Source organism: Myotis yumanensis, unplaced genomic scaffold (genome assembly GCF_028538775.1).
Source record: "Myotis yumanensis isolate MYYU_CA2020_CCGP unplaced genomic scaffold, mMyoYum1.0.hap1 SCAF_2, whole genome shotgun sequence".
Lineage (NCBI taxonomy): Eukaryota > Metazoa > Chordata > Mammalia > Chiroptera > Vespertilionidae > Myotis > Myotis yumanensis.
The window spans coordinates 11,155,222-11,178,623 of NW_027223753.1; the positions used below are offsets into that span (position 1 = coordinate 11,155,222).

At 46.1% G+C, this 23,402-nt stretch overlaps 1 protein-coding gene across 6 annotated transcripts in view; it reads right to left on the minus strand.

Annotated features, from left to right (window-relative positions):
* UBR4 (ubiquitin protein ligase E3 component n-recognin 4) overlaps positions 1–23,402 on the minus strand; it is a 133,463-nt gene that overhangs the window by 15,495 nt on the left and 94,566 nt on the right. For all 6 annotated transcript variants that reach the window (XM_070404214.1, XM_070404211.1, XM_070404213.1 and 3 more), the window contains 24 exons: positions 22,056–22,295; positions 21,563–21,701; positions 20,735–20,860; positions 20,499–20,627; positions 19,547–19,890; positions 17,615–17,705; positions 17,184–17,268; positions 16,887–17,014; positions 13,961–14,090; positions 13,680–13,837; positions 12,854–12,963; positions 12,099–12,240; positions 11,754–11,835; positions 11,271–11,444; positions 9,084–9,205; positions 7,960–8,157; positions 7,185–7,265; positions 4,666–4,753; positions 4,025–4,152; positions 3,031–3,138; positions 2,447–2,566; positions 1,568–1,758; positions 1,020–1,193; positions 555–654 (listed from right to left, as the gene is read on the minus strand). In XM_070404214.1, coding sequence (XP_070260315.1) covers positions 555–654; positions 1,020–1,193; positions 1,568–1,758; positions 2,447–2,566; positions 3,031–3,138; positions 4,025–4,152; positions 4,666–4,753; positions 7,185–7,265; positions 7,960–8,157; positions 9,084–9,205; positions 11,271–11,444; positions 11,754–11,835; positions 12,099–12,240; positions 12,854–12,963; positions 13,680–13,837; positions 13,961–14,090; positions 16,887–17,014; positions 17,184–17,268; positions 17,615–17,705; positions 19,547–19,890; positions 20,499–20,627; positions 20,735–20,860; positions 21,563–21,701; positions 22,056–22,295 — 3,388 coding nt within the window. The remainder of the gene's footprint in view (positions 1–554; positions 655–1,019; positions 1,194–1,567; positions 1,759–2,446; positions 2,567–3,030; positions 3,139–4,024; positions 4,153–4,665; positions 4,754–7,184; positions 7,266–7,959; positions 8,158–9,083; positions 9,206–11,270; positions 11,445–11,753; positions 11,836–12,098; positions 12,241–12,853; positions 12,964–13,679; positions 13,838–13,960; positions 14,091–16,886; positions 17,015–17,183; positions 17,269–17,614; positions 17,706–19,546; positions 19,891–20,498; positions 20,628–20,734; positions 20,861–21,562; positions 21,702–22,055; positions 22,296–23,402) is intronic.

Genomic DNA, 23,402 nt, shown 5'->3' on the forward strand with positions numbered 1-23,402 from the left:
TCAATTCATAATTATCTTGAAATAAAAAGTTCAATTTTTAAAAACCCCAGCCTGGCCACCCGCCCAGGCCAGTTAGGATTTGTGAGTGATAACAGCTGCCTCGGCCCATGGGCAGCTCTCAGGAATGAGCTACAGAGGGGAACAGGTGGGCCTCTCTGAGCACAAAAGTTTTCAGCTGCCTGACACAGAGCAGAAAACAGGGTGATGATATTACTAATGTCCCAGTGACTGCGGCCAGAAAACAAAACTGTTTTACACTTGGGCCAGTCACACTCACAGTCCAACTGCTGCTCAGCTGCCCTGTGAAGCCCCACATAGGAATGAGTTGAATGAGGAAATCACAAATGGAACTTAATCCTTCTCACAGAGAGCTGAGCCAGATGACCTCTAGAGTGTCTTCCACTCTAGAAGTCTCACGTATCAGGGCAAGTCATGTCTCAAGGCTATCAAGGCAGTTACCTTCCTCAGTCCTGGGAGACGAGAAGACAGTGTGTTTCCCTCACTCTACCTGTCCTGTCTTCAGAATAAGGCATACATGCAGGCTGGCTACTCACCTGGGTGGCAGGGTGCTGCATGGCCAACCCTCGAAGAAGCCTCAAGATAAATGGCAGGGCTGGGCGAGACAGAAACTTCTTCCAGATGTCAGCATCCAAGCTGCAAAGCAAAGAAAGGCTTCTTAGCAGGCCAGAGAAGCAAAGCCTACCTAGAATCCAGCTGTTGATTCTGATTTGTTTAAACATGACCCTCCAAGAGTGCCACAAATTATCACAAAGGACCACCCAGTTCAGCTGAGAAGCAGAGAGAGAGAGGAGTGCTCTAAACAGAAACCAAAGGGCTGTCATCCTTTCCCCAGAGCTCCATAGGACTCCGCAGTGGCTGAGAGTCACCTTGGTCATTTCCAGAAGAGAAGGGAGACCCCTAAGGAGGGCAAAGGGGAATAATTATGCCAAGATGATGGAGGAGGAAGGAACCAGGACAAGAGGAAGGAAAGCAGTCACTTTGCCAAAGCCACTTCTTACTTTTTGGCACTGGGAATGTGCTTTTTCATGTAGTCAAGTGCATTCTGGGTGATTCCCTTCTGGAGAATCAGGTCCTTTAGCTGGTGCCCATTGCTGTTGTTCTTGATGCCAGCTGCTATTTTACAGAAGCAGTCCAGGAAGACTTTATCATCGCCACTGTGATCTTCATCATACCTGGTGGAAAGAGCGGAGAGTCTGAGGGTGTGAAAGGACTAGCATAAGCTGAACAACCTTCAACAGTCTATCCGATCAAGTCTAAACTCCTTAAGCTGATCTGGTTCCTACCACTCTCCCTCTTACCTCCTCCATCCCCCAGCTTGTCATACCCTCTTCCCATCTTACATCCACTTCGCCTTCTCTGCAGAGCCAATTTCACACAATATATTTTAACCATGGATTCCCCAATTAGATTATGCCCCTTAAAGGTCCACCAGACTGGCACATGAAAATCTGATCAAAATTCAGGTGGTTCTTCCTCAGTCTCCTAGAACTAGTTCAAGGCCTTTGTGGGGACTCTCCCTTTGCCATATGAAGTCCAACCAACATACTTCTCAAAGCTGCAGTATGGTTTGAACCGCTCCACCAAGATCTGCATTTTCTCCACCTCTCCGAAGGAAAGGTAGGGGATGATGCGCAGCAGGCCCTGGAGCACACTTGGGTTGGAGCGAACGAAGGTGCTGTTGATCTGGTCCAAGAGCATCACCAACTGATCTTTGTCCCCGGTTAGGAGGAGGTTGCCCTGCAATCGGAAAGAGGATAGGAGGGCCCTTAATGGGGTCAGGACTTGGGCTGTAGCACTTCCATCAGCCGTCAGAAGCAGCCCTAAAAGAACTGCCTCAGCACTACCTAGGGAATAAACAGTGCGAGTTCCACTTGATAAATCAGTTTTTGAATTTCTGTGATGGCTTTGTTAATAGTCACAGGTGATCAAAGTACAATTTCCACTCCCTCAAGAGAATGTAGGTTCCCTGATACTCATTTATTCGTCGTATCTCTAGCCAAAACATCCGCATCAATAAGAATGGAGGCCAGCAATGGTGCAGTAAATGAAGAGAAACTGAACTGGGAGTTAGAGACCCGAGTTCTAGACTGAACAGCTCACTTCATTTTTCTGGGCTGTTTCCTTCACTGTGGGGTGAAGGCTCGGACTAAGGCACCTGTCTATCAGCTAGAACATGCAGAATTCCATTAATGAGCATCTTCTGAGTGCAAGAATATCCCTAGCAGCTTTGTTTCCTCTGAATCTACAGCTTTCAGGCTTTAATGCAATGATGTCACCATTAATTAGTTGAGCCTTGCCATTCCCATAGGTGAGCGGGTTCAGTCACTCCTGGGTGACACAGTGAGACACACACAGTGAGCCTGTTGCTGGCAATGAGACAGGGCAGGTTCTCAGTGTCTGCAGAGCACAGGCTGGGCTCACTCACCTTGTCCTCACTCAGGGGCTCAGCATTGGACTCATCCAGAATGATCTCCATGATGCTAAGCACCTGCTCGGCCACAGCTGCACCGCCACTGTCCTTGCTTTCCTGCTCAGCTACCAGGGCCTGCAGGGGGAGACACAGTCACTCTGGGGACAGCAACACAACCACTCATTGATGGGATCTGCTCCTCAAGGATGTCCTTCAAGACCTGACTTGCCAGAGATTGTGTGTGTTCATGTTCTCAGAGAGGACAGCATGTGGGTAGTGAAAATGTGAGGCTCCACATATCTTTCTGCTTGCCCTGAGGTGCGTGGCACTACTTCTCCACTGGTGTGTGGTCTGGACTGTTTTAACGACTAACTTCCTCTTGTCTCTGATCTGAATTCTGGAAAGGGACAAGGAAGCTCTTGGGTGTCATGGTGACACATGGGGTGAGCAAGTAGGACAAGGGACACCTGAATGATCCAGACAGACAGATGAAGCGCTTGAAAAGGCCACAGTCCATTTCATCTGAGTCCAGAACTGAGCTGTCTTTCCCCCGCCCAGGACTTTAGGACTATCTTTTGCAGCCCACACTCTTTATTTACCAAGTTTAGAGTTCCCAGCATGACATTCAGAGTGTTCATTTCCAGCTTGACCAGCTGCTGCCGGTTGACTTTCACCTTCACACAGTAACTGAACAATTTCAGCAGCACCTGACAAGAAAAGCCAGTCAAGACCCATGAAACCACCTGAGAGTGAAGATGTGTGGACAAGCAGGAGCGGAATGCTTAAGAGAGGTCATGTACAATCAGCAGGTACTCCTCCTGAAACCCAGAGGGCAGCAGAGAAGTGATCCTTAAGGGGGCATAGTAAGGGGGCTGAGTTCCCATACCAGGTAGGCAATTTAAACAGCAATGTTCTCCAACAGTAGCTCTTGTGGGCTGGGTAGATCCCCACCATCTCTAAAACCCTGGCAGAGACACCAATCCCCAGTGGAACAGGTGATGCTCTGTTGCCTTGGGGAAAATTCTAGTACTAACTCAAGACTCTTAATAGTCAACAGGAAGATTCCAAAGCTCATGGCCTGTGGCAGCTCAGAACCATGTAGGTCATTTAAGACACGGGCACAGTAATATATGTTCTCACGGCCACTGGAGGTAAAAATCATAGTGTAATATCTGTGCTGCCTTTGAAATCCTCTTTCCTTACTAATGAGACCAATGAGTAATCAAACAAAAATCCTACAAGAAATGAAAGGATTACTTACAAAATTTATTTAAAAAGCAGTAATAGGTAATAACAGACACAAGTACTGTTTTTAGAAAAAGACAATCAGACATTGGTTCCATAAGTGACTAAAGGGACTTAGCAAAGGCTGCCGTCACACTGGTGTTTTGGGGGAGTGGGCCAGGAAGAGGGCAGTGAGGAAAAGGAGCCTAGATGTAGAACTCAGGAAAGGTGCCTTCACTGGCTTGCACTGGTTCATGGCACCATGCTGCCCTCTAGAGTTAAATGGCACAATGACCACAAGCTTCTTTCCATAGGCGTCTGTCTCTCCCAAAGCAGAAGGCTGGTCCCACCTCACTGCCTCCAACTCACTGTTAGAAGGTGTCGTCCCTGCTTGAAATCTTTGATCCCTGCCAATCTGTTAAGCATGCATTCCAGACCCCCACACTGGGCCATCACACCAGCCATCTTATACACTTCTTCTTCATCTTCTTCTTCATCTGGAGGAGAAGGGAAGTCGAGCAGACACAGAGGAAAAGGTGAAGATGGGCATAAAATTGACAGCCCTCTTTTGGGCTGGTAGCTATTTCCCTTTTTTCATATCTCCAAGAAAGACAGCCAATAAAAGGGGTCAATATTGTATATTAAACTACACCACCTCACTCTCAATAGCTTTTTAAAGATTCAAGTCATTAAAATTACTTACAAATATGTGAAAATATAAATACCACAACCACCAATGAAAAAAAACTAAGCTAAAAATAAATCTACACTCAAATTTGTTGCTAATTGCATTATTTTCCCCAAGGCTGATTGTGTGTTTTTCTCCCCAACCCCAGAGATATCTGAATCAGGCCACAGATACCTGTATTTTTCCTCAGTCAGAGAAGTAATCTCCCCTCAATTCTAATCAGAGTATTTTCCCAGAATACCTCTAAGTCCCAGGACATGAACCTCTGACTGGTCCCAAACCTCAACCCAACATGCAGCAGTATCTGTGAAAAGGGCCACACCTGTGGTGGAATCCAGGGACTCGATGAACTCCTCAGTGGCATCACCCAGCAGCCCCCGCATTCGATAAACAATCCTCATGGGCTCTCCCTGAGCAGAGATAGTTGAAGAAAGGTACTTGTAAATAGGCCCAGAAAATACAAAGATCTGAATACCTGGTCTCAAGTAATGCTTCAGCAGTGTGGACAACTTCTATTTCTCTACGTGATGTGAACCACAGCATCTAGAATCCAAATGCACTGCACTCCCTTAAGGGGAAGGAAGCTAACTCATTTAGTGTCTATTTAGACCAGGAATTATATGAAGCATTTTACAGACACTATCCCATTTAGTTTCATTAAATTCTATGTAATAACTCTAACTATTATTTTACTCTGTGCTAAGTCCTATGCTAGTTAAGCACTTTATAGTACCCTTCTGTACACGGTTAAACAGCTTGTTCTAAGTTACCACACTGTAAGCCCAGGTCTACGGCCAAGCCTGTGCCTGCTTCAGGAGCAGAAACTCTAATAAGGACCACCACTCAGAGAGTCAGGACAAGAGAGGATCAAAGGGCTTTAGTTCAAGTCTCAGGCACCAAAAGCAAGAAAAGACAATGCATCAATCTTTGCTGTTGGAGAGCCTACGGCAGGGGTCCTCAAACTTTTTAAACAGGGGGCCAGTTCACTGTCCCTCAGACCGTTGGAGGGCCAGACTATAGTTAAAAAGAAAACTATGAACAAATTCCTATGCACACTGCACATATCTTATTTTGAAGTAAAAAAACAAAACGGGAACAAATACAATATTTGTATTTGCATGTGGCCCGCGGGCCGTAGTTTGAGGACCCCTGGCCTACGGGCTTCATTTAACCAGACAGCAAGGACATCCTCATGTCCTCAAACTAAAACCCCTAACCTGATGGAATAATGAGGCGTAAGTCTCTGGCAGATCTGTAGCATTCTGTAAATTGGAGGGTCATGAACATTTGCTACACCCCAGATAAAAGAGTTAAGCACTCTAGCATTTCCATTATCATCGTTTTGGAGGTGAGAAATGGGGCTTGAGGTCACACTATATGAAATGATGGCTGCCTCTAAGCCATGCTTAGCATCAGGAGAGAAAACCTGGAGGAGAAAAGCTGTCAAAGGCCACTTCTCAGCTATGGGGGCTGAGAGAGAGAACAGCCATAGATCATGGACAGAAAGAGGCTTAGAAAACAGGACAGGCTCCAGTCAGTAGCTAAGAGATGGGCTGTTGCGGGGAAGGTCTGGGGAGGGTATATGAGGGGATGAGAAGGGGACTCATGGGGGGGGGGGGGGGGGGGGGAGACACATCTGTCATACTTTCAACAATAAAGATAAATTTCAAAAAATAAAAATAAAGAGATGGGCTGTTTATGAGGGAAGTAAGAAGGGAAGTTGATGAAGCCCCAGATAAAAAGCTGCCACAAACTCTGGACTTTGTCAGAACAACCCCTCAGTGGATTAAGCACACTAATGTGAAGGCTAAATGATCCTCAACTTCTGTCTTGCTTCATGGTTCAAAGGGGGAGATGCCTGTGTGTATTCTTTGGGTTCCATACCACCATTTACAAAGGCACCCACAGAAGCTTGACCGTAACTTTTTATGTGTATCAGGGATTACATCTGCATCATTCTGACAAGATGCACTGGGTGGGGCAGTCCACAGCACTAGATCTACGCAGCTGGCAGCTGACCAACAGTAAACAGTGTCCAGGACTACCAACACAGTGGGAGAGAGAGAAGCAAAAATATGCAACAAGTTAAAGGCCAACATGTCCAATGGCACACCATCAACCTGGTTTCTTAAATTCTACAGAAGTATGTGGGAATGAGTCTAGAAAAGTCTTAGTGAAGCGGTGCTTCACTGGGATATAGTTGCTGGGATTAACTGTTTATTTGATTCCTATACTAAAAATCCCTAAGAGAGACAAGAGATGAAAAGGAATGGGAAGTCAAGAAAGAAATGAAGGGGAAGGAACAGAGAGATTAAGAAAAGAGGAGGGTGGGAGGAAAATATCTAAGACTTGCATGAGCAGATAGTACTGCAGTGGCCAAAAGGATCAGAGAGCTATGCTTCCTTCATTTCCTTTTCCCTCCTCAACGCCCCGACTAGTGGAACAGAAATTATGCTCCCCTGACACAGCCACTGGGAAAATGTTCTGATAATTGAGCAGGCCCCCAAAAGCTGAGGATTCATTTCAGTCATGAGGTGCCTGCACAGCAACAGTATGAGAGAGCAGGCGTTCCCCATCACAGTGCTTCCTCAGACTTTGCCCAGCCTGGCTGCACAGCAGAAAACACTCATCCACTCCTGAAGCTCTTCCACTTCACTAGCCAAATGCTTCAAACAGAGGGCAAGATGCCTGGTTCTCTCCACAACCACAGTCAGAGGACGGGCAGCTTCTTAAGAGCTGCTACAAGCTGGATAAGTGATGGCCGAAGCGGCTCCTCCTGGTACAAGTCTGCACACATCAGAAAGCAAGATCACACCTCCAAGCAGGAAAACAAGCCCATACCTCATTCGTGGTACACCAGACCTTCTTGTAAACTTCGGCCACAGGAAGGTCCAAACTGATGATTTTATTGTTCACGAGAAGCTGGACAGAGAAGTAGATGAGGCTGTGATTCCAGGTCATTGTAAGGCAAGTCAATTTCAAGATCAAAGGGCACTTTATAGCAATGGTTCCTAATTCATAACTTTTATGTGTTGACGATCGACTCTCCCTCTCTAAAATATGCACATGTGTGCACAACACAAAATTTTATACACAATTTCTTGGGTTGCAAACACCCTTAACCCAAACCATGGAATTCTGAGCTAAAAACCCCTCCTGAAGACCTTCAGGCTCAGCACCAGGAAAAGCCATGTTCTCTATTTCACCCAACCTGCTTTCACTATGTATGTATTAACACCAGACCCCAAGAGGCTATCTACCAGAAGGTGCCAGAATCAGAGCCAGGAATCTGCACCAGAGCTCACGTGCCAGTGTTCAGGGAGATGAACTGGGAATCACTGGGAAGCCTCTGCCAGAGCAACAAGAATACTAAACGTCTATCCCATGACAAGTGACAGCCACTATCCTTTGCTTACCTCATGCCAGGCCTGGGGCAGAGCCCTTTACAGGTAATTAACCTTTACATCAGGTAAGTGGGAATCATTGGCCCCCGTCTATAGATGAGAAAGCTGAAGCAAGCTAGCTGTCCAACGTTAACCAGCTACTAAGGGGAGGAACTTGGATCTCATGTCAGCCCACGATCTTAGCCATGGCAGCTCTGTCCCATGCTTGTTACCTCCATCCCACTGTCATCCTCCAGGAGAGCCACCAAGTCACAGTCCTGGCAAATCTTGTTCTTTATATCCCTCATAAGTGGCCCGATGCCTGGCTCGTTGCTGCTGTACGGGTTGCCAGGCATCCTGCCCTGTAAGAAGTCTTCTTGTTGGGGGTCCTTCTCCAGGGTCACAAAGAACTCAGTGACTTCATTTTCCTCCTAAAGGGCAGAGAAAAGGAGGCATCAGAAGGGGTGGCATAAAGATATGTGTAGAGGGATGGCAGCAGCCTTTTAGGTTTATACCATACTGCCTAGAGTGTTCCATGAACACTCTAAGGGAAACACACCAGACTCACCCAGTTCCCTACACATTTAAAGATATAAAAAATAGGAAGCTCGGGGTGATTCCAAAAATCCAAGTATAATTCAAACAGTCATAAATATCAAGCATTTCCTCTGAAACTCAAGGGTGGGGTAGGAGAGAAACCTAAATAAGCAGGTGAGGAGTGACATGAAAGCTGTGTTACTGAAATGAGAAAGAGGGGGCTTTCCCCCGCCTGTTTATCTCATGTGATGCTGACCGATTTGGGGCCAGTGACTCTGTTACTGGTGGCCCTCGAATCAAGAAAAGGGTCTCCTTTATATTACAGAGCATCAGGCATGCCCACTCCCAAAGACCTCTCATCAATCACTGAGGATACTGGTGTTTTTCATCCTTTCTCGATAACAAGAGAGGATCTTTGGGTCACACTATGCTTCTCCACAGCTCAGGCCAGGGAACAAATATCCATGCATGTGTACTCAAAACGGGGGAAGAGGGTAGTGAACATTTTATACTCCAGCTCAATATTGTTCTTTCACAGCATATCGGATTGATATGCAGTGTGAGGTTAGGCCTAGTTTTTTTTAAAAGGCTGATCTTACCTTATATCTAGGAAATAAGATCAAGGAAGGTCTTTCAAGGAAGGATTTTCTATCATCAAGATCAGGAAAATTATGGGGTTTTATGTCAGTGGTGGTTTCTAAAATGTTAACTAGATGGCCCACAGCCGGTAAGATTGCCCATGACTACAATGGATCACCCAGAGGTTTCACAGAAAGGCTCATGCAGATGCCCCGAGGCCCTGGGAAGTACCACTGCTTACGGGATAAATGATGCTGCAGAGCCTCTCAAAGATGAACACAGGAGTCCGGTAGTCATCCAGATTGTAGCGCTTGGCTGTCTCAATGCACACAGCCATGAAGGCCTTGGTTTCTGATTCTGTACCTGCCAGAAATCAAAACAGTCAAGTCAGTTAGGGAAAGCAATTCACACACAGAAACCAGGATGATGTTTTAAATGAAGTATCATCAGTGACAGAGTCTTTCTGCCTGGTAAGTTTTTAAATGCCCTACATGGCAATATCAACAGTTCAACTAGAAACTTGAAGCTGATTGATTTTTATTCTCACACCACATTCTGTTTGAAAGCCTTAATACCCAAGCCAACACCATACATCATGATCAGTTGTGTCCATGTCTTCCTTTCAGAATTATAACCTCGCATTGCTTGACCAATATAGGTACCCCAAAATGTCAAATATTTGACATTTTAACATGATCCTACTATATTTCAGTCAAATCAAAGGGAAGTTATAAGCTTCATTCTAAATGATTAGTTGGATTGCCTTCTATAAGCCAAAGACATACTTTCAAGTCATACAAAGAAGAAATACCTGTTGAAAAGAGTCCAAGTGACAAGGCCACAAATGAGCCAAGCATGGCATAATGAAATGGCAACAGAAGGACCTCCGTGTCTGGTAATATAGCAGACTATGTTCCCTGACCTACTCCCCACTTCTCACCACTTAAAAATAACTTAAAATATTGAATAAGAAGGTATCAGTGAACTGCCACACTAGCAAAGAATCAAAGGCCAAAATCTAAGAGAAATCAGGAACCCAGGAAAGTTAGCAAAATACTGAGGTTGCTTTTGCCTTGAACTTTGGTTTCCATAACCTGCCAAGATCTGAGAGCCGAATACAAAGCCCCAGATCTGCCAGGGTGGAAAGTTTAGCAGGAATGCCCTGCGCAAATCTGGTGCCATAAAAGAGCTATACCTTGGTTTAAGGTTCAACTAGAAATGTTTCGCCTTTTCTCCCAGGCAAATAACTGACAGAAAATTGTCTTCCCTTAAAATGTGTCATTGAGTAGAGGGAGGAAAAAAATCTCTGCCAGCTCAGCCATTCAAAGGTTTGTGACTCACACTACCTCAGAGGTCTGAAAACCCAAAGTTTAGAACTTTGCCAAAACCGGTTTGGCTCGGTGGATGGAGTGTCGGCCTGCAGACTGAAGGGTCCCAGGTTCGATTCCGGTCAAGGGCATGTACCTGGGTTGCGGGCACATCCCCAGTAGGAGGTGTGCAGGAGGCAGCTGATCGATGTTTCTCTCTCATCGATGTTTCTAACTCTCTATCCCTCTCCCCTCCTCTCTGTAAAAAATCAATAAAATATATTAAAAAAAAAAAAAAATAGAACTTTGCTGAAGGTAGCCCTGGGATGGCAGTGCCCTGAGATGCCTCACAGAAGCAGTTACAAATACTCTCTTAAAAAAAAAAAAATTCTTAGACTCCAGTCTTGAAGAATTTCCACAGACAAATCCTCAAACCACAGTAAATAAATAAATAAATAATCATAAAATACAAAAAAGTTTAAGGTACCATAAGAGCCAAAGTAACACACAGACAAATCAGATCAATAAATATTTCAAATTTTAGAATTATCAGGCACAGAAATATGTTTGATGTGTTGAAAGAGTATAAAAGGGATGGGAAATGTCAATAAAAAGCCGGAAGGTTATAAAATCTACATAGAACTGTAAGAACACACTGGGTAGATTAAAAAGGTAGCATAGAGCATAGAAAAAAAATTAATAAATTGAACAATAGAATAGAGAAAATCATCCAAAATCAGCATAAAGACATAGGGAGGTAAACACTATGAAAGAGAGGGGAAGAAATATGGATGACAGAGTGAGGGAGTTCCCAGGGACCAGGGATAATGGCTAAGGATTTTCCATAGCCAATGAAAGACACTAACTTGAGAAGCTTCGGGCTATTTCTGCTCTAAGAACAATATAAAAAGTCCAAATTGACTGAGCCCAGCTCTGGGATTTTACAACTCCAAGAACCAGTCTTCTCTTGAGAGAAGTTTCTCCTCCTCCTCTACTTGAATGCATGGACATGTCTGTACCCCCCTCTGGCTCTGCAGAACTCAGGGAAATCGGACTAATGTGCCCAGGCAGACCCAGAAGGGACACGGGGGTCTTGGGCTCCAGGCCCCTGGCAGTGCTACCTGTGGTCATGTCCTCCAGCATCTCCAGCAGCATATCCTGGGTCTCATCGATCAGCTTGGTCCTCTGCACCACCAGCTTTCGCAGGCACAGGTATCCATTCAGCACAGTACCCACCAAGCGACTTTTAAAGTGCCTCTTGATGGATTCCACCTCGACAAACGAGGAAAGAAGGCCTGTGGAGACAGGAAAAAGTTGCTGCAAAAGCTCTGAATGAGAATATAAGCAAGGAAGGTCAGTGTCTTCAAAAGATAATGAGCAACTCAAAAGCAGAAAAAAACTCTTTGTGGTTGGCACAGAGCAGGTGCTCAAGGAGTGTACTAGTCAATAGAGAACAGGAACTCAAAACGGTAAACCCATAGATGAAGAGAAAAATGCAGAGCTTAAATGTGCATATGGTCAACCTCAGCACCCAAGGAACTAAGGGTCAGTCCCCAAACGGCACCCAGGGTGCCCTAAAGGAAAGATCTGGAGGCTTTCTCTACCTGTGAGACTCTTGAGGGCATAGCCCTGCTGCAGATCAGTGCTCAGGGTTGCCTCCTCCAGGGCCAGCAAGCGGGCTATTTCCTAAACAGGACGATAAGCACAGTTAGTGTGACAGCACTGCCAACACTCGTCGCCTCCACCACCAGTCCAGAGCTTTCAGCATCAACAAAAGACACTCTGTAGTCACCACTGTTTTATTCCAATGATCCCTCAAGCTGAATCTTTGCAAAACTCCTTTCTAAGAAGCCAAGGGCAATTGCATTGATGTTAAGGGATTGCTTAAACATTGAGAAGAGCCTGAGTGCCCCCAAGGGAAAGAGCTCTCCTGGCTGCAGGAAAGGTACCTTGGTGATGAGGTTGCCCACATAGGGCAGGACTCCCCGCGCTGCCAGGTAGACTTTCCAGTGAGCGGAAGTGATGAGCTTCTGGTAGAGAGCCAAGTACTCGGCGGCACACTCGCCAGCTACGCTCAGTTCGTCCAGGTAACTGCCATGGAGACAGACAAGGCACTGAGAGAACGCAAACAGCTCCAACAGTCAACTAGTCCCTCATGCTCCTTCCATCTTTCTAGTCTTCTGCTGTCCTTCGCTCCCTCTTCCTTCCAGGTCGGAGGAAAGGCTCCTGAGAATACCCAAACTTCCCACTTGGGAAAACCCAGAGCACACAACAGGGAACGGGATGCAATAAACTATACTCATCTTAAACAAGCACCAAAATATGAATAGGGATTACTTGGGCAGCGTAACTATTTTTGACTGAATCACTTAATGGGCAAGTGTACCATAATTTCAATAATGAAGGCTTTGAAATTAGACTGCCTGAACTCAAAGGCTGACCTCTGGTGGAAAAGTTAATTAACCCCTTTAAGCCCAAGTTGCTTCGAAGATAAATGCGACGATGCATGCCAAGCTTTATGTGCTCATAAGCTGGTGCTGGTGCTCTATTACTACTACTACCACTAAAACTCAGCTTTTTAATACTGTTTTGTTTCTGTGGTCTTAGGTGTGCCTCCCATCACGCCTATCTATGAATTCCCCTGGGAAAGCAGAAAAGGCAGATGAAGTCTGACCACTCTCCCCATCCCACCCTCAAATAGTACCTGGTGAGGAGGTCAAGGACCTGCTGCTTGCGGCTGGGAATGGTGGCTAGAGCTTCCACAATGGTACAGGCTGCCTGCCGTGCTGCCTGCGTCGCTGGAGTAAAGAGCACCTGCAGGGCCCAAGAGGAAAGCCTGGCTCAGATGACAGCCTCTCACCAGGGCTCAACTCGCCAGGGCCCCCAGCAGGGCAGTCAACTACCACCCATCCCGAGAAGTCGTCTGGGCACCTTCCAGGAAAAGGTTAAAGGCAAAAATCACCCGCTAACATGAGATCTGACTGCCAGACTGGGAAAGAGGCTGCTAAGGAGCCTTCTTCTTCATGGTAATTTGGAGAATAGACCTAATATGACCGAACTGGGAAAAAGACAAGCAGGTATTTTCCCTAGTAAACACTTCTATAATTCTATTTCGGGAACACCTCTATGTCAAGTATTTTTCATTTTACATATCAATAGACAATAATTACGTTAATCCTTTAAAACATTAGCTAGGAAGAAGAGGGAGAGGTCAGCAGAAGATATGAAAGATGGAAGGAGAAAGGGGACGGTGGGCGCTGCGGCTCTGTCTATTAAGTGATCAGGGAGGGAGCAGACAGCAGGATGAGCTTGAAGAGAACGGCAGAGAAATTCTGCTCTGGCCAGGAGTGACTGCAACCAAGACCCTCAACTCACTCCCTATTTGAAAGGCAAATTGTGACTTAAGGTAATTATAAAAATAATGTTGGCCGCAGATTCCTTTACAAGAAAGCAGAGAGAAAGAACAGAAGCAGAGTAAATGTGGGAAGGTGCTCAGATCTGGGGCCGGGCAGCGGGGCGGGGTCACTCACTTGCCGGAGCCAGTTGTTGTGGCCCAGTTTGAGATCCAAGGGGGAGGTCCTCTTTCCCCGGCGACTCAGGAACTGCTTCCACCTCCACACGTACTTCTCGGTCAGATAGAGATGGTGGAGCTCCGATTTGCTTGGGGACTTCCCATTGCCATCTACCCCTGGAAGGCAGAAGGGTACGGGGGGAAATAAGGAAAAGAAAGTGACAGAAGAGGGGGGATTTTGGGCTGTCAGGACAGGGGTTGGAGGGACTGATTTCCCCAGTCTTGAAGAAACAAGCACACCTCTGATAGGAAGACACTTCTTCCAGGCTTCATAGGATGCCTTGGGGTCTCTCTTGAGCCACAGCTGAGCCTGGGCATGGATCTCATTGCAGTAAGGCTTGACTGTAGTGAGGGCCTCCACGGGGACATCCTACAGGAGGAGAGTGGAACAAAGGGAAAGCGTGTGAGGCCAACTTGAGCCACAGCTCCGACAGTGGCATTGGCACCCCAAGGGGACATGTGCAAATACAAGATGAGAAGGATCAACAGTCACATCTTTATCCCAAATACGTGTTCCTGTTAAAGCATTCTGACCCAATTTAGCAGTAGCATCTCCACCCTGAGCTTAAGGTCACTGATTTGATTGTGCAAGGTAAGATGTAGCTGCTTCCTACAGACAATTCTATAGCCACATACACTAATTCCTATCCCCAAGCTGACTGGCAGTTTCCCAACATAAATCTTCAAGGGGTCACTGGGAAGCCTCCAGAATTGAAAGGGCCACTACTAACCAGAACTCTAAGCCAGTGGTTCTCAAACTTTTTGGCTTCAGGATCTCATTACTCTCTTAAAAAAATCCATTACCTATCAATCTAAATGACGTTTTTTACATTTTTCAAAACAAAAGTAATCTAGAGAAAGGAATGGCACAATTTTCTATTTTTAAAAATAATTTAATGACTGCCTTAATAAGACAGCTGGAGTCTCATATTGGCTTCTGCTTCCAAACAGGAGTGACATGCTGTTTGGGTTAAGTATATGAAAAACACCTAGCCCTACACAGATATATAGCTGGGAAAGAGAAGAAAATATTTATAGCTTTCCAAATAATTTTGGATTTTTTTCTTTGATACTATACCAAAATTCAACAAATTATAGGTTCTTAAAGACTGACTGCAATGTGGAATCTAAAATCAATCAATAAACTTTTCATATTCCATTACACTAAAATTCGTCTTTTACCCGTGCATGATTCTGTAACATGCACTGGTCATTTGGAAAATACATCAATTCCTCTTCAAGTGACAGGCTCACTTTATTCATTTGTCAAGAAAATGTCTGGCTGGCACCAATTCTGAGCAACCACATTTGCCTGTCAGTTGTCCTTGCAAGCACAGATGGTTCCGGAAAAGGCATTGGTTCAGTTGGCATCTCCAACAATCACACACATGTTTCCTCAAGACAACCTTGCACTTTGGAGTGAAGCAGAAGTGCTTTGTGCGTACTTCCCACTGTCCCACTGAATAGTAAGGAGATCAGTACTCAAGAGTCGAGATTCACTAATTTAATCAGGAAGCTCTGGAATGAAACTGCATGGCAGTGAAGAGCCCGTGAAGCTGGTGCTGCTGCCTCTTCTGCTAAGACATCAGCAGTCTTACCAGCAGTGACTCTGCACCATGGGCACAAACATCCATGGAGTGCAAAGGGCAACTTAGGATAATTATAAAAATAATGTTGGCTGCAGATTCCTAGATTCCTTGAATGTCTTAGGAACTGTGGGCTGCTCTCTCTGGGCTATAACTAAGCGTCAGCCTTAGAGGATAAGAACTCTGGGGAAATCTTTCACCTTACACTGTGGATAAAATGAGTTATGTGCGGGTGAGGTTCTTCTATTCAACAAGGACCAATTTCACTTGCTGGGAATCAGCTCTGAGGGGAAATAAACCTTCATCAAAGGGAAGGAAGGACGGTATCTCAGTCCCGTCTTTCCTGAGGACTGTCTGGGCAGCCCAGGACAGAGGAAATGTAGTAAACTGTTCAACAGCAGCCTCCTCCCTACTGTTTGCCACTCTGAAAGCAACCTTCCTGCAATGAAGGCTCTGTCTCCCATCAAGGGACTCTGTCATGATGGAGCAGGTCTTGGAATGGCCCAAGAACCACAACGAGGGGTTACAGGCAGCTAGCCTCAGGCACGGCCGAGAGAAAATTATAGTGTGTACAGCAGGTACAGGCAAGTCGATCTGTGGCTTGGCTAGTTATTTTAGGATAAGAACTTGGCTTTATTCATTCACTTAACAATAATTTACTGAGTGGCTATTATATGCTAGACACACACTATGTACTGGACATAAAAAATTATTAGTAAGAGAGTCCCTGGATTCAAGGCACTTGCAGCCAGCCTAACAGAGAAGTGGATCTTCTGAGGAGCAGCTAAGGATCAAAGGAGCATTCTAGGCAGAGAAGACAATATACAGCCACAGCTAACATTTATTAAGGACTAACTTGGGCCAGACTCTGCTCTGAGAATTTGATCTTCATTAAGTCATTTATTCTTTGCAACATTTCAAGGTGGACACTCTATTCCCATTTTACAGATGGAAAAAGTGAGGAACTAAGTTAAATAACTTCCCAAGGTCAGATACTGGTAAATGGAAGACATCCCTGCACATACCGCATGGCAGAGGCACAGAGGCGGGAAGAACACCATGCTGTCCGGGAGCTGCAAGTCACCTGATGTGAAGGCAGAAAGAGGTAGTCCTCCATGTCAACCACTTTGTTCTGTGTGTGTGTGTGTGTGTGTGTGTGTGTGTGTGTATGTTTTTAAAATATTTTTATTGATTTCAGAGAGGAAGTTAGAGATAGAAACATCAATGCTGAGAGAGAATCATTGATTGGCTGCCTCCTGCATGCCCCCAACTGGGGATCCAGCCCGCAGCCCAGGCATATGCCCTGACTAGGAATAGAACTGTGACCTCCTGGCTCATAGGTCGATGCTCAATCACTGAGCCATGCCGGCCGGGCTATATTTTTGAGCTTATTTTACCCTTGACTTTCCTCTGAGAAACCTTCTCAAAAATCCCAACCCATCTCTGCTAACTGGGGCAAAGGAAGCAATGGTGCCCCTTCCCCAGGTCAGGGGAGTTCAGATAGGGCAGAGCACAGTGCTGGCTGGGGCATGGTGAGGGCTTCCACCCTAACCTTCCCTCGGAGACTCCCCACCCAGTACCTTGTTCTTCTTGCTGGTTGGAGCAGGTGGTTTAATCAGCTTCTGTAAGATCCGCAGGCACATGAGGGTAATGTTCTCAACAACCACGGGGGTCTTAATGTTCACAGCCATGAGGAAAAGGCTGAGAGCTAGGGTCAGGAAGGAAGGCAGAGTCAGGAACATAAAACACCTCGCACCTGCTCCGCAAGACTGTCCAAGTGTAGGCCCCCCACCCCTTCCTCTCTGTGTCTGGGACTGCACCTTGAGGCCTCCTTTCCTTTCTCTGAAAAGCTCCTAACCAGATTTCCCCAAACTCACCACAGCGCAAACGGAGCTCCCAGCAGCTGTCCTCCTTCGAGATGGAATCTGTCAGCAGCAGCATTTCATACTGAAGGCTACTTGCCTAGGAGGCCAACAGGAAGAGGCATGAGTAGAGAAGGGTCTGAAAGTCAATCCCAGAACTGGCTATGGCCAAACTCTGACCCAGACACTAAGAACTAAAATTTTTGGTCATAAGTGGCATCATCAGAGAGAGAAGGGAGAGAGGGAGGCCCTTGTACTCCAGGCGGCAGACCACCCACTTCTCTTTTCTGTGTGGATTTGGGTCTAACCTGGCAAAATCACTCTGGGACATGAGCTCTACAAGCAAACATGCTGTTCAGTCATGACAATGGGACTGGCAGGGAGGAAGCGAGGGAACGAAGAAGGAAAGTGAGGGAGGAGTCAGCGGGGACACCTGTCCTGCTTACCAGATCAGGATTGGCCCAGTGGCCCTTCAGGGCTGTGGAGACTTTGCCAATGATCAGATCGTTCATTTGCTGGGTGGCTTCTGGATTGTCTCTGCAGAAGCAAAACACAGGGTCTCGTTACTCACCACTGGCTGTGCCCCTTCTTCCCACCTGAAGGAGCCCAAATAAGAGGAAATCGATGTCTAGGGCTACCTGGCCTTCCCAGGGGCAACTACAGGGTTGGCCCACAAGACCCTTGTGTGTAGTAAAAAGCACATGTCACAGCCGCCTTTCCTGGGAGACCGACTGGGGAGGAGCAGCACCAACATAGGGGAGATTGTGTCCCCACCCATGTCCCAGGCTGCAGAGCGCTCAGGTGCCAGGTGATGTATCACAGTCGCCAGATCCAGGCATTCACACTCAAGTCTTGGCCACAACTCTTTCCTTAACTTCTCCAACTGCCTCCATTTCCCACAAGGCATCCATGCCCCTTTGTAATAATGTCTACATTAACTATTACAAAAAAAACGTAAATTGTATCATATCACTTTCTTGCTTTCCAATACTTTCTAAAAATCCAAAGTCCTTAAAATGGCCTACAAAATCCTTCAGGATCTGGCCCCTAGAGACCCCTCACTAATTCCCACTCTCCCGTTTCTCCCACGGTGCTTCCCTCCAGCTACATGGGCCTCCCTGTTGTTCCTCCTCCATTCCTGACGCAGCCCTGCCTCTCAGTCTTCCACATGTGTTTCCTATGCATGTAGAACACCTTGCTCCTACTTTACACAGCTCTTTGCTCAAGTATGACACCCTCAGAAGTCTCCCTGGACCACCCTATCCTGTACAGCAACCCCTTCCACAATGAGGGTCACCACCCCAGCTTTACTTCTCCTCACAATCTAACCTCCTGACACTGTGCTGTGGAATTATCTGTCCACTGCAGTTCTCCCATCTAGAATGTAGGCTCCATGAGGACTGGGACTTCGTTTCATTTACCACTGGAACCTCAGAGTCTACCACAGTGCCTGGCCTTCAGCAGATGGTCAATAAATATTTGCTAAATGAGTGAATAAACAATACAATATTTACCAACCACCCAACCCATTCCAGAGTTTAAGTCATATACTCAGTATATATCCACATCCAGCTCTGGGCACTGTATCGGCATTCTTTAAGTACTCAACAAACATGAGTTATTACACGAATCATTTCCATTTCATCCTCACCATGAGTCTTGAAGGTATTCACTATTGTCAGTATTTTTCAGATGAAGAAAACTTGGGCTCTAGGAGTTAAGTAATTTGTCTAAGGCCCACAGTACAAAGTACCAGATACTAAGCCTGGGTCTTTCTGACCCAGAGTTCAAGTTCTTAACCACTAGGCTCCACTGTCTTCTTTTGGGTGAGTTTTAAGTTCAAGTGCCCAGTCACTCCCTTCTCCCCCTCACCAGAACTCAGAGACCATTTCCTCAGGAAACCACACTGAAACCAACAAGCCGAGTATAAGCCAATTACACTACTTACACAGGGTTTCAAACATCCCTAAGTTCATTCATCTACACCAACAGTTCTCAACCTGTGGGTCGCGACCCCTTTGGGGGTCGAACAACCCTTTCACAGGGGTCACCTAAATACATCCTGCATATCAGATATTTACATTACGATTCATAACATTAGAAAAATTAGTTATGAAGTAGCAACGAAAATAATTTTATGGTTGGGGGTCACCACAACATGAGGAACTGTACTAAAGGGTCGCGGCATTAGGAAGGCTGAGAACCACTGATCTATACCCTGGACAGCTCCCCATTTTCTCCTCCATGATAAACTAGCCAAACTGTCTGGCAATGAGAAGCATAATTCTTTGCACCCTCTAGTGTTCCCAGCAACACTGCTGCCATCAACCCTGGTGTTAGCAGGAATACTAGCCCCACCACGATGCAGGCAGGCTGACCGAGTTAGGAGGCACATGAGCTGGCGGACCTCCTCCCGCATGGCCGCAGAGCCTCGGCGAAGATTGTAATCAAAGAGCTCCCGGATTAGGCCCTGGGAGACGAGGATGTGCCTCAGGGCTGGATTGGAGGCCAGGGCCCGCAGCAGTGTGATACAATGTTCAGTGACGGCCGAGGCACAGCCATAGCACTTGGTAGAGGACGTGTGGCCACAGCTCAGGACGGATAGGGCCCGGTACTGGCTGGCAGTGAAGGTGGGCTGCACAGAGGTCCGGGAGGACTTGGTGGCCGCTTCCCTCTGCTGCAGGTCATATTCCAACAACTCTTTGCGTGAAGCAAATACTTTCTAAGGAAAAAATAGACAAAAGAAAAAGAAATTAGCTATTAAAATAAGGAGGAAGAGGAAGTTAACTAGAAAGCTTTGGTTTGGAAAAAAAACTTTTACATGTATTTCTAATTTAACCTTCTTGATAATCCCACCAGTTAGATACTTTATCCCCATTTCAGAGAGATGAAAACAGGCTTAGAGGGATTGGCTTGACCAAGGTAAGGGGCAGAGTCAGAATAGCCTCTGATCACAGGCAGATGCTTTTAATTCCATTGTCAGATTCTCAAAAAGAACAGACAAAGGTCAGAACCGCAGGTACATGTGGCAAAGAAGGCACACCAGCAATGTCGGTGGCAAGGATACTAGCTGCTCTCCTTATCTAAAGGCAGCCTCCCATTCCACGGAGATCGATATTCCACTGGTTATATGGCCCATCCTGGTTGAAGGGAGTTGAAACTCCCTGTCTAGCCTGCCGAAATGGCATATGTCAAAAAAAGGAAATAGAATCTTGGCACTGGATTTTTTAAAACCAGTCATCCAGGATCTGAACTGCTGGACAAGAGCAGTAGGGCTGCTTTGAAAGCAATTCCCAATAGCACACTCTAAAGGCGCTCCCATTTCTCTACCTGAATGATTTTGGAGAGTTCATCGAAAGAGTTCTTGCAATCTCCACAGTACTCCTGAGCCAACTGCAGGATGTAACGATTCACACTGGCTGAAGTGGAGCTGATGCCCCCAGCCGAGCCCGAGTCATCCTGCAATCCAAGAGGGAAGCTGTCAGCCTTCCACTGAGAGATCGTCTTACCTGGGACAGTCTTCTGATCATGACCCTCTTCAAATGCCCCTTGCAATCTGGGATTACCTGCGGCTTCTCAGGAGCTGCCTCATTCACTTTGCAGAGCAGGTTCTCCAGCTGTGGCCGATGTCCCATCAGCTGATGATATACTCGATCAGCTTTGTCCAGAAGTGTATTGATGTTGGAAACAGCCTAGACAGGAAAAGACATGGATGAGCGCATGAAGGATTTTCATTGCGATGGCTTTCCCTGAGGGATCTGTTCACTGAAACACTTCCTATAGGGCAGGTACTGTGCTCCATACATTCTTTCTCTTCTTCAGAATAATCCTGTGGGGCAGGCATCTTATTTCTAAATACTTTTAATAAAATTCAATGTACATATATAATACCACATACATATAAACATGCAATGCTGGAAAGTGGTTTATGGCAGTTCACACAGTAGTAAAATGTACAGCTGGAACTGGAATTTTGATCCTTTGACTCCAAAGCCCACCCCTTTTCACTTCTCTAAAATCCAGTCCCATCACATCATGCTGGCTGAGAAGTGGCCCCTGAATAGTCTAATACTGAGGGAAGACCCACAGCTGCAATACGAAGCAGTCCATGGAAAAAATGCATGGCAAGCCACCCGGCTCCTTTCCACCTTTCCAAATTTAAAGTTATTTGCCCCTTGAGATATTCTAGTTTATTACCAACGTATCTCCAAAATCCTAGGCCAACCATGTGTTTCAATATGTCTCACTTCATTATTTGCTTCCACCCAAAACCTTGGCCCTGAAAATAGTCCTGAGTTGAGGAAGATTGGGGCTTGAAGGAAAAGCACACATCCTACACCAGCTGCAGAGAAAGCTCAGATCAAAGCCTGAGTCTAGGACAGAAGTGGCCTCACCTTCTTCCGGTCTTCTTCATTCTCAATGGGATCCACTGCACAGCAAGGCTTGGCATAGAGCATGAAGTCGAAGCGAGCATATTTACAGAAGCCACAGGCATTGCAGAGGAAGGGATCCTTTTCATCATAATTGATGGATCTGAAGAACCAAAGTGTTTGGGTCAGGGGAGCAGCAGAAGTTTGGTGGTGTAGGGATGACCCAGGGAGGAAACGGATTTTATCATGTCTATACTCTATGACTTAAGCAACCAGATAACAAGAAAGGAAGACCAAGAACTAAACTTAGGGACCCCCCACCCATCACAGGTTGGGCAAACATACACACACACACTCCACTCTTCCCCGTCTCCTTCCTTCTCTGCCTTTGTACTTCACATTATGGATTTGTACCCATAATCCTCTAACTCAGACACTGAAATTGCCCACACTGTCTCGTAACAGAAAGACACAAGGAATGTTCATGGCCCTAGCCCGGCGACAACTACTCGCTTACCTGCATTTGTGACACTGGTAGACATTCTCTCCACAGTTGCCGCACACCCCTGGGTTGGCAGGGACGGAGGCACTACAGCGTGGGCACTGCAGGGTCTCTGTGGAAGCCTGGTAGTTTTCATAGAAGTCTGCAAACTCAATCATCAGGTTGGAAGCCACAATGGGCAAGGGCAGGTCAATCTTCACCTCTGTCTGCCCAGGGGTCAGTTGAACCTTCTTGGCTTTGTGCCAGCGAGCAGGCCTAAGAGAGACAGTGTCAGATAGAGGGACAGAGACAAGACGGCCTCTCATTTAAGGCTCAGTGATGACGGTCTGATGAAATAAAGATTGTTCCTACGTATTTTTCTAGGGCAATGAAGTGGTTACTCTAAGAGCAGGACATCTGGCAAATAATAGCACCCTAATTTTTAAAATACTTTCTACTACCCTTTCTCTATAAAAAAGGATAGAACATACAAGTGCTTTAAGATGTTCCATAGGGCCCTGACTGGTCTGGCTCAGTGGATAGAGCATCGGCCTGCAGACTGAAAGGTCCCAGGTTCAATTCCAGTCAAGGGTATGTACCTTGGTTGCGGGCACATTCCCAGTGGGGGGTGTGTAGGAGGCAGCTGATGGATATTTCTCTCTCATCAATGTTTCTAACTCTCTATTCCTCTCCCTTCCTCTCTGTAAAAAAATAAAAAAAATACATTAAAAAAAAAAAAAAGATGTTCCATATGATAATTTTTGAGATTCCGGAAAAACAGAAGTTCTTATCAAGGGAAGACCTTACTCCAAAAGTGTACCACACTGGAGCCTGTACCCTCAGAGGAGCATGATGACGACTGCCATAAGTTCCCATCACGACAACTACCTCGGACGGATAAAGCTCAGGTTGCTTTAAAGAAGCAGAGGGACATACCAGAATCTGGACCAAGTAGCAAACAGACTCATAGAGAGAAAAGGCAGGTAATTACAATTAGAGCCAACTTTTACTAAGCACTTACCAGGTGGTGGGTAGGCTCTGTTCTCCACCCGCAACCTGGGCATGTGTGGGCATTAAAATTATCATATGGAACATCTTTTTTTAAAAATATATTTTATTGATTTTTTACAGAGAGGAAGGGAGAGGAATAGAGTTAGAAACATTGATGAGAAACATCGATGAGCTGCCTGATAGGGAATCGAACCGTGTTCATGGGTCTATGCTCAACCACTGAGCAACACTGGCCAGGCAGCACCATAGTCTTAATATTCAGGCAGTATCTACTCATGCCCAACAGCAATGCCTGAGACTTCAACAAGAGATCTGTCTCTGGCCCTGGTTGGTTTGGCTCAGTGGATAGAGTGTCGGCCTGCAGACTGAAGG